The 16372-nt window shown below is 35.2% G+C and overlaps 1 protein-coding gene across 12 annotated transcripts in view; it reads right to left on the bottom strand.

Annotated features, from left to right (window-relative positions):
• SEC24B (SEC24 homolog B, COPII coat complex component) overlaps positions 1-16372 on the bottom strand; it is a 91551-nt gene that overhangs the window by 20545 nt on the left and 54634 nt on the right. For 7 of the 12 annotated variants that reach the window (XR_009448348.1, XM_059662152.1, XM_059662156.1 and 4 more), the window contains 5 exons: positions 11797-11877; positions 8733-8956; positions 5525-5709; positions 2795-2897; positions 168-294 (listed from right to left, as the gene is read on the bottom strand). Coding sequence is in view for 11 of the 12 variants with exons in the window: in XM_059662152.1 (XP_059518135.1) it covers positions 168-294; positions 2795-2897; positions 5525-5709; positions 8733-8956; positions 11797-11877 (720 nt within the window). In the remaining variant the exon portion in view is untranslated. The remainder of the gene's footprint in view (positions 1-167; positions 295-2794; positions 2898-5524; positions 5710-8732; positions 8957-11796; positions 11878-16372) is intronic. The other 5 variants (XM_059662172.1, XM_059662124.1, XM_059662164.1 and 2 more) reach the window with 2 other exon arrangements.

The following is a 16372-nucleotide window of genomic DNA, read 5'->3' as shown; positions in this document are numbered from 1 at the left end:
CACATGTGGCTCGCAAGCTGCGGTTTGCCGACCACTGCCCTAGCCTATACTCTCACCATTAAAAGTGGTATGAAAGTTTTCAAAGTACTGAGCAGAGAGACTAGATGAAAAATGTCACAATGTTTACAATAATATTAAGCACACTTATTTTAAGAATCCGAACTCACCATCATTGACTCTATAGCACAAATTGCATTTCCATCTACGCTGATCAATGAAGGATACGAAAGGGTTGATATATGTTCGACAAGATCGGCACCTCACAATGGTATTTGATGTTATCACGGGTAATTGCTAGAAAGTAAAATAAAGATGTTGTAGCAGAACAAACACCCCAGGAAACACACATGCTGCTGTGATCATAATCAAACAAAACAATAACTGTGTTTTGAAACTGAAGCATTTTAATAAAATCCAGTGATGCGCTAAGTAACAGAAACAGCTATCAAGTTTTTTCCCTCTTTTATCATAATCTTCATATAAAAATAATACCAAAATAAAGTCCAACCAAATGCAATAAAAGCTACTAGCTGACAAGAAAAGCCTGATTGGCAAAACAAACAAACAAACAAAAAATATCTGTATCTATCTATCTAATCTATCTATCTATCTATCTATCTATCTATCTATCTATCTATCTATAGACAGATAGATATATCTCTCTATATATCTATATCTCAGAGCTTATCAGCTAGATTCAAGAAATAACACAGAGAAACATATACCATATAAAAATGCCTTTGTCTCTGCACCTGGTGCTATCTGCACTGCTCATTTGACAGCCACAACAATCCCAGTGGGAGCCCAGGCCACAAGAAAACAAACAAAATGTGCCTTTGAAACAAATACATCTTTATGCTTAGTTTGAAGAACTTTATATTCAATTTCAGGAAGTTAGAAAATGTGAAAAAGACCTTTAAAAATCACATATTATTCTATCTTCCTGAATTAACCCAATAACCTTTTAGTATATTTCTTTGTTTTAAAATTTCTCACCTGTGTATACGGGAAATTAACTATATTGGTCAGACATAAAGGTTGTAACAGTATTATAAGTTATCAAATAGTATTTACTGAATGAATTCAAGATCCTCATTACATATCCTAATTATTTTATTTGCTATTCACTTTGCTCCTTTCTGTTCATCTTAGTAGGAAAGCAAGCTCCATGAGGAAGCATACTGACCTTTGTATCCTCAGAACCTAGCATAATAGAGAGGCAAATCAATATTGTGTGGATGAGTAAGAACAAAAGAAACTCAGGAGCAATAAGAGGGGTAGAAAGTTACAGGAGTAAAACAGTGTAAGTGAGAAATGCAGCTTGTATAAATAAAATGTACCTCAATAAAATTTATTTCTGAAGTTTCAAAATCTTAGTTTAAATATATTTTTGCATGAAATACCAGAACTTTGTGAAAAAAATCCAACAAGCTAGGTATTAAACCAAATAGACTTTGGAAACTTAAACAAGTAATGTTTTAATTCAATAGACTCGAGGTGTCTGGACTTTATTATTCTGAAGGTTATTTAATAGTTAGGAATAATCATACAGTTTTCTTCCCTAATTGCACACCATTGTTGGTGATTCCTTTATCCTATATAACAGTGGTTCTCAACCTTCTTGCCCTTTATTTATTTATTTATTTATTTTTGAGTATGTATTTTATTTTTATTTTTTTATCTTTAATTTCTTTATTGGTTAAGGTATTACAAATGTGTCCTCATCCCCCCATTAACCCCCAACCCCCGCCCCCCACTCATGCTCTCATTCCCCTGTTGTCCGTGCCCATTGGTTTGGCTTATATGCATGCATACAAGTCCTTTGGTTGATCAACCTTCTGGCCCTTTAAATACAGTTCCTCATGTTGTGACCCAGCCATAAAATTATTGTCGTTGCTACTTCATAACTGTAATGTTGCTACTGTTATGAATTGTAATGTAAATATCTGATATGCAGGATGGTCTTAGGCGACCCCTGTGAAAGGGTTGTTCGACCGCCAAAGGGGTCGCGACCCACAGGTTGAGAACCACTGCTGTATAATAAAAGGGTAATATGCAAATCAACCGAACTAGGGAACGACAGGTTGCTATGATGCGCACTGACCACCAGGGGGCAGATGCTCGACGCAAGGAGCTGCCCCCTGATGGTCAGTGTGCTCCCACACGGGGAGCAGAGCTCAGCCAAAAGCCGGGCTCATGGCTGGTGAATGCAGCTGTGGTGGTGGGAGCCTCTCCCACCTCTGCAGCACTAAGGATGTCTGCATCCCGGGCTGCGAAAAAGGGTGCAGGCCGGGCTGAGGGGAACCTCCCCCACAAGTGCACCAGGCCTCTAGGACTCCTTAAGTTTATCCTCTATGGCCTCTCCAACTTTCAAAACTAATCTTTCAAAATCCAGCTCAGACTTCATCACTCATAGAAAACTTCTGCTACTATAGCCAGAGGAAATTACTTCCCATACTATACTCACCACCTAAATACCTTAGAGAATTTGATTAGTTAACATGTATTAATTCTCCTGCATGTAATTATTTGTTCTTACATCTTTGTTCCCTGTTAGAGAAGACTTTCTTAGGGACAAGGCCAATGACTTAATCACCTCTATATTTACCAGTGCTTAGTTTAGGGCCTGTCACAAAGCAGGTGCTCAGAAAATGTTTGCTGAATTGAACTGGACAGAAATTTGTTAACTTCAAATAAAAGAAGATGAAAAAATTCTAAGAAAATATATAATCTAAATACCTTGCACATAAAAACACATGTCAGTACCCACAAATATTTTTAAATATGACTTTACCGTTAGGTCTCTGAAGGGATGTAACAATAATCCTAAAGGAAGCTTAGCTTTAATCAGTAAAGCCTGTGTCTGCGGAATATTTGTCAAAGTACACCGAAAGGAACTGCAAAAAATATAAAGAACACGGACTACATTAGCTATCAGAAAAAAACAAAAAACAAACACCCTGAAGTAGACAGTTGTTGTAGATAAATAAGAACATTTAAGGCAGTGATTCTCAAACTTCTGGCCCTTTAAATACAGTTCCTCATGTTGTGACCCAACCATAAAATTATTTTCGTTGCTATTTCATAACTGTAATGTTGCTACTGTTATGAATCGTAATATAAATATCTGATATGCAGGATGGTCTTAGGCGACCCCTGTGAAAGGGTTGTTCGACCGCCAAAGGGGTTGCGACCCACAGGTTGAGAACCGCTGATTTAAGGGCATAAATGAAAATCATTGAGTATGGTCTGTAATGGTAATTAGGAAGGTCCTTATTACTTTAAACATGTATATATGTAAAATGTGAAAATACCTAAATTAAGGACTCAACATTTTCATGGTAGAAAAACAATTACTCCATTATGACTAGCATGTAGGGCATAAATAGGAGGGAGAAGAAAACGTGAATGAAAAGCATATCTTTGCACTTTTAATAATGCTTTTCCTTTTTTTACTCCCCTCTTTTCACCCGCTGAACTCCTAGCCTGAGACTCATCAGTTCCTGCTTCCTCTGAAGCCACCCTCACCCCTGATCACAAGTCAGAAGGACTTCTCCCTCTGTGCTCTGAGATCTGTTTATGCTTCTGTGGTATCAATTAGTCTGACTTGCTTTAGTTGGTTGTGTACCTTGTCTGTCTTTTCCACTTGAGATCAGAGATCATTTTGTCCTGTGTCATCGTAGGACTATTCCTCTCATACAGTAAGTACTTATAACTTATTAAGTTGTAAGTTAAGGTAAGTAGGCACAGAATCAATAAAGAGCTAAAAAGCAGAAGTAGGAGAAACCAGGAAAGGCATTTTCCTTAGAGTGGTTGACAGTCTGCAGAGAAAGCCAGATACACTCTAATCCAGGCTGGTGGTGTTCCGGCTCCGGGACCTTTACGTGTGCAGTCCAAGCAGCTGGGCACACTCTCTCACTTCTTTTCTTCCTTAATAGGATCTAAGTTACATGAGACTGGGAAATCTGTTCAGTTTACTGCTTCATGCCCAACACCAGAAACAGTGCCTGGCACTTCACTTAGAAGGCATTCACTAATATTTATCATATGAATAATTTATCTTAATATGTAGGCACAATTATCATTCCTGTTTTACAGTTGACAATGCTAAGAATTTGAGAGGTTATATAATTGGCACAAAATCTCATAGCTACTTATCAGTGGAACCAGGGTAAGCAGCCTAGGTATGTCCAATTCTAAAGCCTGTACTCCTAATTACTCTATTTTGATGAGATATTTTCACAGAAAACATATTAACTAAGTAGAAACGCATACAGCATTCCCTCCTTATGGACTCTTTAATACATATTCATATACATGTACATATACACATACAATATACTACACTCACCTACTTGGGAATGCCTAACTATTCATAATAAAGGCCATAATCCGCATACTTATAGACTTGACAGAAGCTTACACTCAGAAGGATGGGCAGCTATTTTCAACATAGAATCAATTTATTCATTTTTTTATCGAAGTGATCTTGGAACTTCCTTAGGCACAGATGGAGGATAGGCGGTAGGGTGGGGGAGTAGAAAGGGGACCCTCGGAAAGCTCCATTTTCTGTATTGGAAACTATATAAGATTTTGGTTGAAAAAGAGAGGCTTATTATACTTTTTTAAAAAGCTAGAAATCTATTGCCTTACAAAGGGCAATACTGGCTCTAAAGAATACCAACTCTCTTAACACAAGGAAGAACTTAATGTTGTTCTGTGAATCAGAGTTTACTTTATAAGAGATTCCAGGAGCAGAGAATGTCTTCTGGGAGCAGAGGAATATCCTACCAGGACACAGAAGTACTGAAAGCATGCAAGAACAGAGAACTTTTTATCTTGGAGGCACTGTGAGGTACGTAACAGAGCTTATCCACACAGAGGATGGCCACCAGATGCAGGCTGCCAGCTGAATTTCCCCAGGAGGTGAGGAAATACTCAATAAAAAGAAATCCAAATCTAAATTCAGGCTGGATAAATAGGCTGGGGTAATGGTCTTCACATTCTATACTGAGTGGGAAAAGAAAATTCAGGGATAAACCATTAATTTAACACGTTAAGCGCCCTGTCAGTCACCGGTGACTGACACTATACTTTCCTTCCGGAAGACAAAGCAGGCTGGGTGCTTAACATGTTAAAACTGTTCATGCGATTATATAACTTTATGTCCTTTTCAAGCAAAGATAAAAGGGCATAAAACTGTAAAGATTCCACCTTATTTAAAAGACACGAGAAGTTATTGCTGATGAAAAGTGAGGAGAAAAAATGCAAGAGAAGGAAAATATAGATTTGGGTTCCTAAAACCCTTCACCAAAAAAGAAAAAAAGGTCCCTCGTATTAGGTGATAGGAATGGAAGTGGAAAAAGACAGAGATAGGACAGGAAAAAACAACCTAAATTGAATTTTATATCCAGAATATCTATACAAACTAAAATAGAAGTGTTCACATTAACAAAACTTCCACTCAAGGAATTAACACCATATTACTTTTACGATTTTTGAAAATTATAAAATAAATACTTACTCTGGGCTACAGTTTAATTTTTTAAGGTCTAAGTTCAAGTTAGGTATAGGAGCCAAAATAGGAGTCACGGGTAAAATATTCCTCTCCTGAGTGAGATTTACAGGTCTTAGGCTTTCTGGTTGTACAGAACTCTGAAGGCTCAGTCCTCCCAGACTGGAGGACAGCTGGTTCATACCAGGATACTGCTGAGAGATAAATTAAAAGCAAAACAAACAGAACAATATAACAAGCATGAATGAAATGTATTATACTACATATAGGATTTTAATATCTAGAAAAAAGAAAGAACATTTAAACCTGTTGTTAACAGTAGAATGACTTAATAGGACAGTTCAATTTAAAGCATTCTTTAAAAAAAAAACACAACTGAAAGCAAAAATACTGAATGAATTAAAATCTTATTAGCATGGTTAAACCTCACAGAATTTCAGCAACAATGCTTTTCAACATCAAGAATTTGGTTTTTCTGAATACAGTTCCTATTAAAAAGGCAGCATAATGCTTGTTTTCAAGTTTGTCCAATTACAATTTCAGGATAATGAGCTAATGTCATAGAAATGTACAATGATGGTCAATGAGTTTTGCTTTGTTTATTTGTCTGCATTTCCTTTGTTATATTTGCAGCACCACTATGAATGCATGGCTTTTGATTAACTCCAAATGATTTAATGAATTGTGGCTACTCATTTTGATGCTCAAACTATCTAATTTTTGGCCAGTGAGAGCCCCTTCAAGCTAGCCCTGGTGTCCTTTTGATATGAGCCTATTTATTAATTTTCGTTAGATTCCTAACTTTGTGGCATAAAATTTTCTACTATTCCCCCTTAGCCTTTGAATTAACCATTTATGCTAAAATTAAAAAAGAATTTTGGTTCTTTTTAAAGGGATGGTATCTAGAGACCATAATCTGGGTAATAAGGGTATTCACTACAAGTACATACCAAGCACATTGTTGAGCAAGAGAGTCTAGCTAAGAGTACATACAGTATGATCCCACTTATATAAACTTCAAAAACAAACAAAACTAATCTGATATTAGAAGTCAAGACAGTTGTCAATTCTTGTTTGAAGGGTTAATAAATAGAAAAGGCATGAATGGCCTCTGGCTGCTGGCTACGTGAGTATGTACAATTCGTAGAAATGTTTTAAGCTGCATGCTGCTAATTTATATACTTTTACATATTATGGATTGCATTTCAGAAAAAAGTTTTAAAAATGAAAGTTGGGACTAGAATGATGTCTAAGAGTCCACTCCTAAAGCTCTGGCTTTAGGATGCTCATTTCAACTGTGATTAACAACATTATTTTTCAGTCTGTCTCTGCCCCTTTATCCAAACTCCTCTAATCTAAAGCTAGAGTATAAAAAGGATTGTGATTACAGAAGAATAGAATAAGGCTACATTTAAAAATCGAGTATATTAAATATTAATTTTTACTTTTATTCCAAAGATAATCTCTTAACCTTGCCAAAATAACCTCCCAAATATGATGGGACAAGAATGATAATTCCCATTCTCTTATGTCAAAGGTCTGTAACCTTTTTCTGTAGAGGCCCAGATAATAAGTATTTCAAAATTTAAGAGCCACTTGGTCTCTTTTGCAACTATTCAGCTCTACCACTGTAGTATAAAAGTCGGCATAGATAATACACACATAAAAGAATGAGTGTGGCTGTGCTCCAGTACAAGTTTATTTACCAAAGTTGGCAGCAGACCAGGTTTGGCCAAGAACCTTTTCCTGTCATTATGAAACCTTTTCATGTCATCACTTTCAATTTCAAAATACTTTTTTTTCCTTGCCCAACATTCCAAGAACCAGATTATTTCTTTGAACTTGACTTTCTTTTCATTAGAATGTATAAATAAATGACATATTATGACCCCAAATAGCAATTTGCTTAAAGCACACAAGTCAGACCAGGGTGATTAAAAATGTGCTTCATCTGGAAAACCTAACAAAACAGAAGTCAGGGAAATTTGTGCTAATCAACCATATTTTTCTGGTGCCTCTCTAAGTTTTCTTCTTCCTTTTGAACCTTAATTCTAAGATTAAATCCAGAAACAAAGAATTTTACTATTTCACTCTAATTGTTATTCTTAATTCACTATAAGATGAAATTTCTATTAAGTTAGTCTAAGAACAGTTTTATTATAAACAGAATGTTTTTGCCATCTTTTTTATATTTTATTTTCTTCTCAATAAATATAAATGTAAACTACTGTTCTGTATTATTAAATTGAGATGGTATTTAAGAGGTGCATCCAAACCAAGTCATGTCAAAATGGGTCATAGAAGTAGTTAATGAACATAAGCACTGACAAGCATTTATGTATGTGGAGGCTAGTACCTAGTTATTTGTCATACAGATTTCTTCAAGAGTTGGAACCAAAATTGCAAACCACATTTATGCTGTATCATTTTTTTTGAGGTAACCAGCTTAGTAATACAGAATTAAAAAACACACAGAACACTTAATGCTTATTTAATTTTGATAAAATTAATACATGCACATTATGAAGACTGAAAAATAAAAGTACGATGAAGAAAAATTACAGCTAATATCATCATCCAAATTTAACCTCTTTAAAAATTTAATGTTGCCTGCCTGGCGTGGCTCAGTGGTTGAATGTTGACTTATGAACCAGGAGGTTATGGTTCAATTCTGGTCAGGGCACATGCCTGGGTTGTGGGCTCAATTCCCAGTGTGGGGTGTGTAGAATTCAGTGATCAATAATTCTCTCTCATCACTGATGTTTCTATCTCTCTCTCCCTCTCCCTTCCTCTCTGAAATAAATAAAAATAAGTAAAAAATAAAAATTTAATATTTATATTTCCTTTTATTTTTTTCTATGTATGCACACACATGAAAATTAGAAATAGCCCTAACTGGTTTGGCTCAGGGTCCCAGGTTCGATTCCGGTCAAGGGCATGTACCTTGGTTCCGGGCACATCCCAGTGGGAGCTGTGCAGGAGGCAGCTGATCAATGTTTCTCTTTAATCGATGTTTTTAACTCTCTATCCCTCTCCCTTTCTCTCTGTAAAAAATCAATAAAATATATTAAAAAAATTAGAAACAAATTCTTTCTATGCTCAACCCAGGCTTATCTGTATTTGTACCTATGACCCATTTGAATCACCAGAAATTTGTTAGAATTGATAGTTTCACAATTTTTAGATATGCAATGTCTTTCTATGACTAAATACATACTTGAGTATACTGCTGGAATCCAGAATATGCTGGGCTACAGGGCTGTCCTCCGGGATGCAGTGGTGCTGCAGTATTCTGATAACCAGGCTGAAGAGTGGGGTAACCATATCCAAATGGTTTAGCCACTTTTGAAGGCTGAGGGGCAGTGGGCACTGGAGCTGGAGTAGGGTCAGGTTCAGGAGCGGGATCAGGAGCAGGACTGCTTGCTGATGAAGAAAGCATATCTAACAAAGAGAAAGACAAGGTGTTAACACCTGAAAACACAACTGTATAAAAAGACTTGGCTCTTGGGAGAGCCATAACCTCTGGCATTTCCCTTTTTCTTTAACTTTTTACTATGGGAAATTTTGAACATTCACAAAAGTAGAGAATAGACTAATAAACCACACATACTCATCATTCAGCTTTAATAATCATCAATATTTTGTTAATCCTGTTTTATATGTTCCCAACCCATTTTTTTTTTTATAGACCTATTTTAAGAAAACCTCACTTGGTATCACTTGAACAAATACTTTGATATTCAGGTGGCATTTCTAATAGATAAGGCCTTTATATTTATATATTAACTATACAAAAAACAATTTTTCCTTTTATTTTTTCCTCAGGAATGGGGCTATAAAGTAGAAAACAAAGCAAAGCACTAAAAAGAGTGTCAACTACTCTTTACTCTATTTTGCCATTTATCTGACCCTGCCATCTATAAAATATGTCCATGAAAAGAGTGGCATATTTCTATAATCCCCTAGAAATCTGTATTATTTATAGAGGCAAAACTATGAAAATATGAAAGCGTGTCTAGAAGTGTCCAGCTCCTAAAACAATGTCTGGTATGCAGTAGATGTCAATACAATTTAATGAATTAATGTTCTTCCTTTATTGAAATTTAAAACAAAAACTAAAATGTGATTAAAATTATGAAAACAGTAGAAAATTTAATCATCATATACAAGAATAACAAGAAGAAATCCTAAAAATTATTCTATTACACATAACCATTATTAACCATTTGGTATATTGACTGTTAGATTTTTTTCCAAGTCATAGCTATAATATAGATGTATTCAAATCTATTTTCATATAAAAAATCATATTCTTCACCAGTAATCAGACTATGAAAACAACGCGTTCTCAAAAGCAACTGACTAAATAAAATTTATTTTTAAAAAGTTTCTTGAGGAATCACATCTTTCTACTGACTCTATTTGCTCTAATTTTGAAGATACATTCCTACACATTCTGCTCTCTATCATCATGTGTTAATTAGGCAAGGCTTGGCTTATTAGCTTTCTGGTAACATCCCAGACTTAAAAGGACAAGAGCGTCAATGCAGTGTCAGATCTTAACTATTTCCTGCTTGTCTCTCCTCATGGCGTTGAGACTGTAAGTAGAAAGGTCTCTTAACATGACATCAGCATAAGAAATAAAGAACTGGATTCATAAACATGGAAGTCTAAAACTTATCCCCTTCTGTAAGAAATGGACAATAGTTCATACATTTCTATAGTCCTAAAATCTACCCTAGTACCTGACATAGTAAACTTTCAATTCATTTAACCTTACTGCTACAGTGGCTCACATCTTTCCTTAATTTTGTTGCTATATAAATTGCTAGAAAATTTGCTGTAGGTCACTCACTTACTCTGAAAGCACAGTTCATAATGAGAATAAGATTTGTTGATAAATGAATATAAACAAACCATGGCCCAACTCCAAGGCCATGATCTTTTAACTACACCACACTGGACATTTCACTTCAGGTTACTCTGAAGCTCATGACATACTATACAGTTAGAGTATTCATCTTTTTTTCTTTTTTTAATATATTTTTATTGACTTCAGAGAGGAAGGGAAAGGGAGAGATAGAAACATCAATGATAAAAATCATTGATTAGCTGCCTTCTGCATGACCCTATCAGGGATCGAGCCCACAACCCGAACATGTGCCCTGACCAGGAATCAAACTATGACCTCCTGGTTCATAGGTCAATGCTCAATCACTGAGCCACAATGGCCAGGCTAGACTATTCATCTTTTAGTTGATGAAGTAACTTCTAGACTATTTTGATGACAATGATTGCTTTTAGAATGGTCCACAACTTCTTATACACATACACACAAATAGTGGTTCCTAGGTGGGAAAAATCTGTAACCACAAAAGACTAAAGTAGTTTATTTAAGTATTCTTAAAATATTAAAAGGAAATTCTATATTAAGCTGAGATTAAACTTTTCTGATTCATAGGATAATGGTAGCAAGATAGTGCATTCCGTTAAGTACAGAATACTTCAACTTTAATCCTGGATTATTCTCAGAGTGATAAGAAGAGAAGGGCAACATTACTTATTCTATTAGTCCTAAAGTTTGGAGTCATCAGAAAGAGAGAGAGAAAAAAGGGTAGGTCAGGTGTGGTTGTCAGGTGATAGGAGATAGGCAAATCAGAAAAATCACAGTATAAGATGTTATAATAAAAATGACTATTAATTACAAAAGGTTAAGTTTGTGTGTTTTTCCTTTAATACTATCCACTACTCCTATTTCTATGTAATGACCAAAGTTATTTCCTGATATGGTTAAAAGTAATGCCTCCAAAAACTACATCCAAGTTGGTTAATCTATTTACCTGGTGGAGGCAGCCAGGAGCCATAGGGGGAGTAAAGAGTCAAAGACTACTTATATTCAGAGGCTAGTTGGAAGGAATTCAAGGACCTAAGCATGAGAACAGAAATATAAAATATATTTAAGGAGTTATTAGCATAAAATAGGGAAAAGAAGAGAAAAATTATTCACTATTAAAAGACTTTGAGAAGGAGGAAAATGATAAAGAGCATGATAACAAAAATAGAGTAATAAATTTCCTTTAGCTGCCCAAAAACAACATTCATAGTTGGTGTATAAAAATTAATACCATATAATTAAGGCTGAGAAATACCAGAAAGATGTCCCCTGTTCTGTTAAAAAATATACACCCTGCTAATTATGTATAATACATGTTCATGTTTTGAAAGCAATTAATGGTCAGTGACTTTTCAAGCAACCATTAAACAGGCACAAAACAAATTACCTGGGTAGCCGCCTCCTTCTAGGGCATCGTAACTGTTGGGCAGTGGAGAAGCACTGCTTGTGGTAGAAGAGCTGTCAATACCTAAAAGGAAAACCAAAGTGTCTACTAAGTCTAAAATGACAATGTATCTTAGGGCAGCCTTTGGCAATTTTATAGAAGATGCTTTGCTGACTCTAGTGAAAATGTAAAATGACTGATGTTTAAAGACATTTTTAAAAACACATAAATAAATTTCTGATACAAGAATAGGGGATGAGAATGAGAGTAGGAAGACTATGGAGCTGATGAGTGGAGTAAGATTTAATCATTCACATGTGATGGCATCCTAGAGAATAGATATCAAATTACTTCACACACAAATATAAATTTTACATTGATAGAAATTTTAGTACAGTTACCTCTCAAAAACTGCATCTACCAAACTGCAAACTATTAAATATATATTATCAGTATTAGGATTCTTAAATTTTAATGACTTTTTGATCCCCAGTTGGCGCACATAGGGAAGGCAACCGATCAATGTTTCTCTCTCGCTCTCTCTCAGCATGTCCTCAGATGAGGATTAAAAAAAGAATTCTTATTGTGTGTTCATTCAAAACCTGTAAGATTAATAGAAATTTTCTGTGGCAATTTATGATGAAATTTAGTGATGGGTCACACAGATAGTAGAATGTACAATACATTTCCTTCATCTATTCACTCAACAAATGTTTTGAGAGCCTACAGCTATACTAGGTAAATACGCTAGTGTATACAATGATGAATAAAACCAAAAACACATATGGTCCCTCTGTGGTGTTAGAGCGCTTGGTCTTTTTTAACTGTAAGACAAGATTCTGTGGTACAGAGGTGAGCCTAGCTCTTAACAACAATAGTATAAACTAGAGGCCCGATGCACAAAATTCGTGTAAGAGTAGCCCTTTCTTCCCCCAGCTGCTGGCACCAGCTTCCCTCTGGCACCCAGGACCTGGGCATCCCTCACAGCCCCGGCTTCATCTGGAAGGTCATCAGGGAGGATGTCTGGTCTAATTAGCATATTATGCTTTTATTATTATAGATGGAGTTTAAACTACATTTTAGGTTAATTTTTAACTGTGATATAAAAAGAATAGGCATGCATAATTACCTTTCATTGGCTACTTTTGGAAAACCCTGTGACTAGGTATGTTGACTCATGGCATAACAACTAAAGCTTTTTGCATAGACTGATTTTATTACCAGCAAAGAACATGATTTGGAGCAAAAGACTGCAGTTACATTAGACTGTCATTTACTTGTTATATAACTTAGGGGGAAAAACAATCAATAATCTCTTCTGCAAAATGAGAACAATTTGAAAAATGCCCTATATGTCTTTTTTAATGTTCTTGTGAGGCTTCAATGAGACACTAAACATGAAAAAACTTATGCAAAGTATGAGGACTACAAAAAAAAAAGGTGGAAAACACAAAACACTTTCTTTGTGATTAAGAATGGGGAACAATGGATCTTTTTTTTATTTGTGAATTTATAACTAAAGAAGAATGCTAATACATAAGGTCAAAGTCTAAAAGTGATAGCATTAAAAAAAAAATACACCAAATCCCAAATATTCATCAGGAGATGAATGGATAAACAAAATATGGTATATCTATACAATAGGGTATTATTTATCTACTAGTTTACCTATAAAAATGAATAAAGTACAAACACATGCTACAATATGAATAATTCCTAAAACAAGCTAAGTGAAACAAGCAAGACAGAAGAGGTCACACATTGCATGATTTCATTTATATGAAATATGCAGACTAGGAAATCTATAGGGCTAGAAAGTAGATTGGTGGTTTCCAAGAGCTGAGAGAAGGGGGAAATGGGAAGCTGTTGCTTAATGGTCACACAGTTTTCTTTTGGGATAATGTAATGTTTAGTTAGTACATTCACAAAATTAGAACTGGATAGAAGTGGTGGGTGCACAAAAAACAAAATGAAACAATTAGATAGAGATGGTGGTTGCACAACATTGTGAATGTACTAAATGGCACTGAATTGTACACTTTAAAATGATTGAGTTTATTATTGTGCAAATTCTTTTCAACAAATGGTTCTGGAACAACTAGATAGTCACAGGCAGAAGAAAAAAGTTAGACTCTTTCTTTATACTCTACACTAAAATGAACAAAACGTGGATCACAGACCAAAATGTAAGCACTAAAACTACAAAACTCTTAGAATATAGGAGTGCTGCACACCTGAAATTAATATAACACTGAATACCAATAGTAATTGAAAAAAATAAATACAATTTTAAAACAAATAAAAAAATTTAAGAAAATGACTTTAATCTACAGAGTTTCAGTATTCATCTTGCTGTCAAAAAAAGGTACCTTTATATCTTAAAGTCACACACTCAACCAACTTCACCTAAAGCTAAAAAAGAGCTTCTGAACTTTGATAATCTGAACTATAGTGACAGCTTAAAAAATTTTTAATGGCCTACTAGCCAAAATTTCATCCTACGTTAATAACCAAACATAGCATCCAAAACATACATACTTGGGATACATTTTAATAAAATAATCTGAAGCTTTAGTGCTAAATTATACTAACATGATTTTCTAAAATAAAGAGGCAAATGAAATAACATCAAGCAAAGTACTGCTTTCTGCATACTAGCTGGTTTCGGTTGAACAAACAACTTTGGTACTTTTTCCCACTCTTAAACCTTACATAGGCCCAATTTACCTCAGTCACTTCACACTACAATTAGTAACAAATACTCTGAGAACAAGTCAGAGTATTTGTGATCACTATTTGAATGCAGTACTTAGGAAGAATTTTCCCTTATTCTTTTACTGGCTACATGTCATACACTGAAAGAAGAGGAGGAGGAAGAGAGGAAGAGCTGAAATCTGAGGAAGCAAAGGGAGAATAGATCATAAGAACAGCTCAAAATCCTTGAAGGTGGGGGAAAAGTATAGGGATGCATGTAAGCCTTTAAAAGATAAGCAACATGGGTCAAGGAAGTCCAATGTACTTACTAGTATTGGTCAACTTTAAATTAACCAACTTAAAGTTTTACTTCCTCATAACTTGCATAAATCATGGAAAAAGTGTAAGTCAATTTCCATCTCCACCGCTTGTCAGTTAAAAGAAAATGAACAAGACACCTAACATCTATGAACCACTTCTTATTTGTAACAACAGATTTTAAACTAATACCTACTCCACAGGAATACTGTTAATATTAAACAGATATTAACCAGACTTAGGAAATGCTCTTCATTTTCTCTCATCCCTCCCCCTATCCCTTCAAACAGTGTTACAAATGGGGTTGGGGGTGTTTGTGGGGGGAGGGGAGGCAGAAAAAACAAGACAGGAACCCTGATTGATAAAGCCAACTGTTTTTTCTCAGACTTCAACCAAACATTCCTTAACATTTACCACTGCTAGCCAAATTACTTTCGATTTGTAAAAATGATTTTCTTCGTTTGGTAATGCTATGCTATACTCTCCTTCAATCTTCTGGCTACCTTAGCCTCAGAACTCATTTTCCTCAGCAGATTATTCTAAGAGCCTAGTTTCAGTATGCTCCTATGAATACTTTTGTAAGAGAAGTGCAAATTTGGCTGTTATTTTTCCATGTAAACGCCCTCAGTGACTCCTCACTACCTTCAAAATAAAATCCAAACACCTTAATATGAAATACAGTAAGTCCTCACTTAACATCATCTATAGCTTCTGTGTTAAGTGAAGTAATGTATAATTAAATCAATCTGACCATAGGCTAATAATCAATATAAACAAGATTTAAGTTCTTGCAGTATTTCATTAACTTTATACCAAAATGATGTTATTTGAGGATCTGCTGTGCCTGGTTTTCAAAGATCTCATCCAGTCATTCTACCCAACCTCATTCAATTCTTCTGGCCACAGTCCTTTGCAGACCATAGGACCCCGATTCACTAAAGTTCCCCAATATGCCATCTTCTCAAAATCTCCCTGCTTTGTTTTAAAAAGTATCTGTGCCTCTCCCCGGATCCCTCACCTGCCTAATCCAACTACTCCTTTTAGACTCAGCTCAGGTACCAGTCTTAATCCCCCAGAGAATCTTCCCTGTCATCCAACCCTACATCTGGTTCCAGATTATCCTGTATATTCCTATAAAACACTATGATTAACATAGAATTCACTGTAATTTTGTTCTAGATTCCAAACTATTCTGTGAGCTTATTGCATTTTTAATAAGGTTACAAATGAACTCTATAAATTTGTAATAAGGTTACAAATAGACCCTATAAGTTAGTTGTACAGAATTCAGGATACTTTTACAGAGAAATGAGATAACTGGGACTTATTATACCGTTAGTTTACTGGCACTTAAGAAAATCCATAATCCATATTACTGATTAAATACTACATATCTGTAGCAGGCTGGAAACAATAAAGCATCTGCAAATGTTTAGTATTTTAGTTAATTAGATTTAAGGCTAGCCCATTTGAACACCATTTGAACACCATTTGAACACCATTTCTATTTGAACCTTTTGAACTCTAACTCTGGTATCAAATTACCTTCATTTTAGCCCCAGAACTC

The sequence above is a fragment of the Myotis daubentonii genome, chromosome 1 (genome assembly GCF_963259705.1).
Source record: "Myotis daubentonii chromosome 1, mMyoDau2.1, whole genome shotgun sequence".
Lineage (NCBI taxonomy): Eukaryota > Metazoa > Chordata > Mammalia > Chiroptera > Vespertilionidae > Myotis > Myotis daubentonii.
This window is presented reverse-complemented; position numbering and strand designations above follow the sequence as displayed.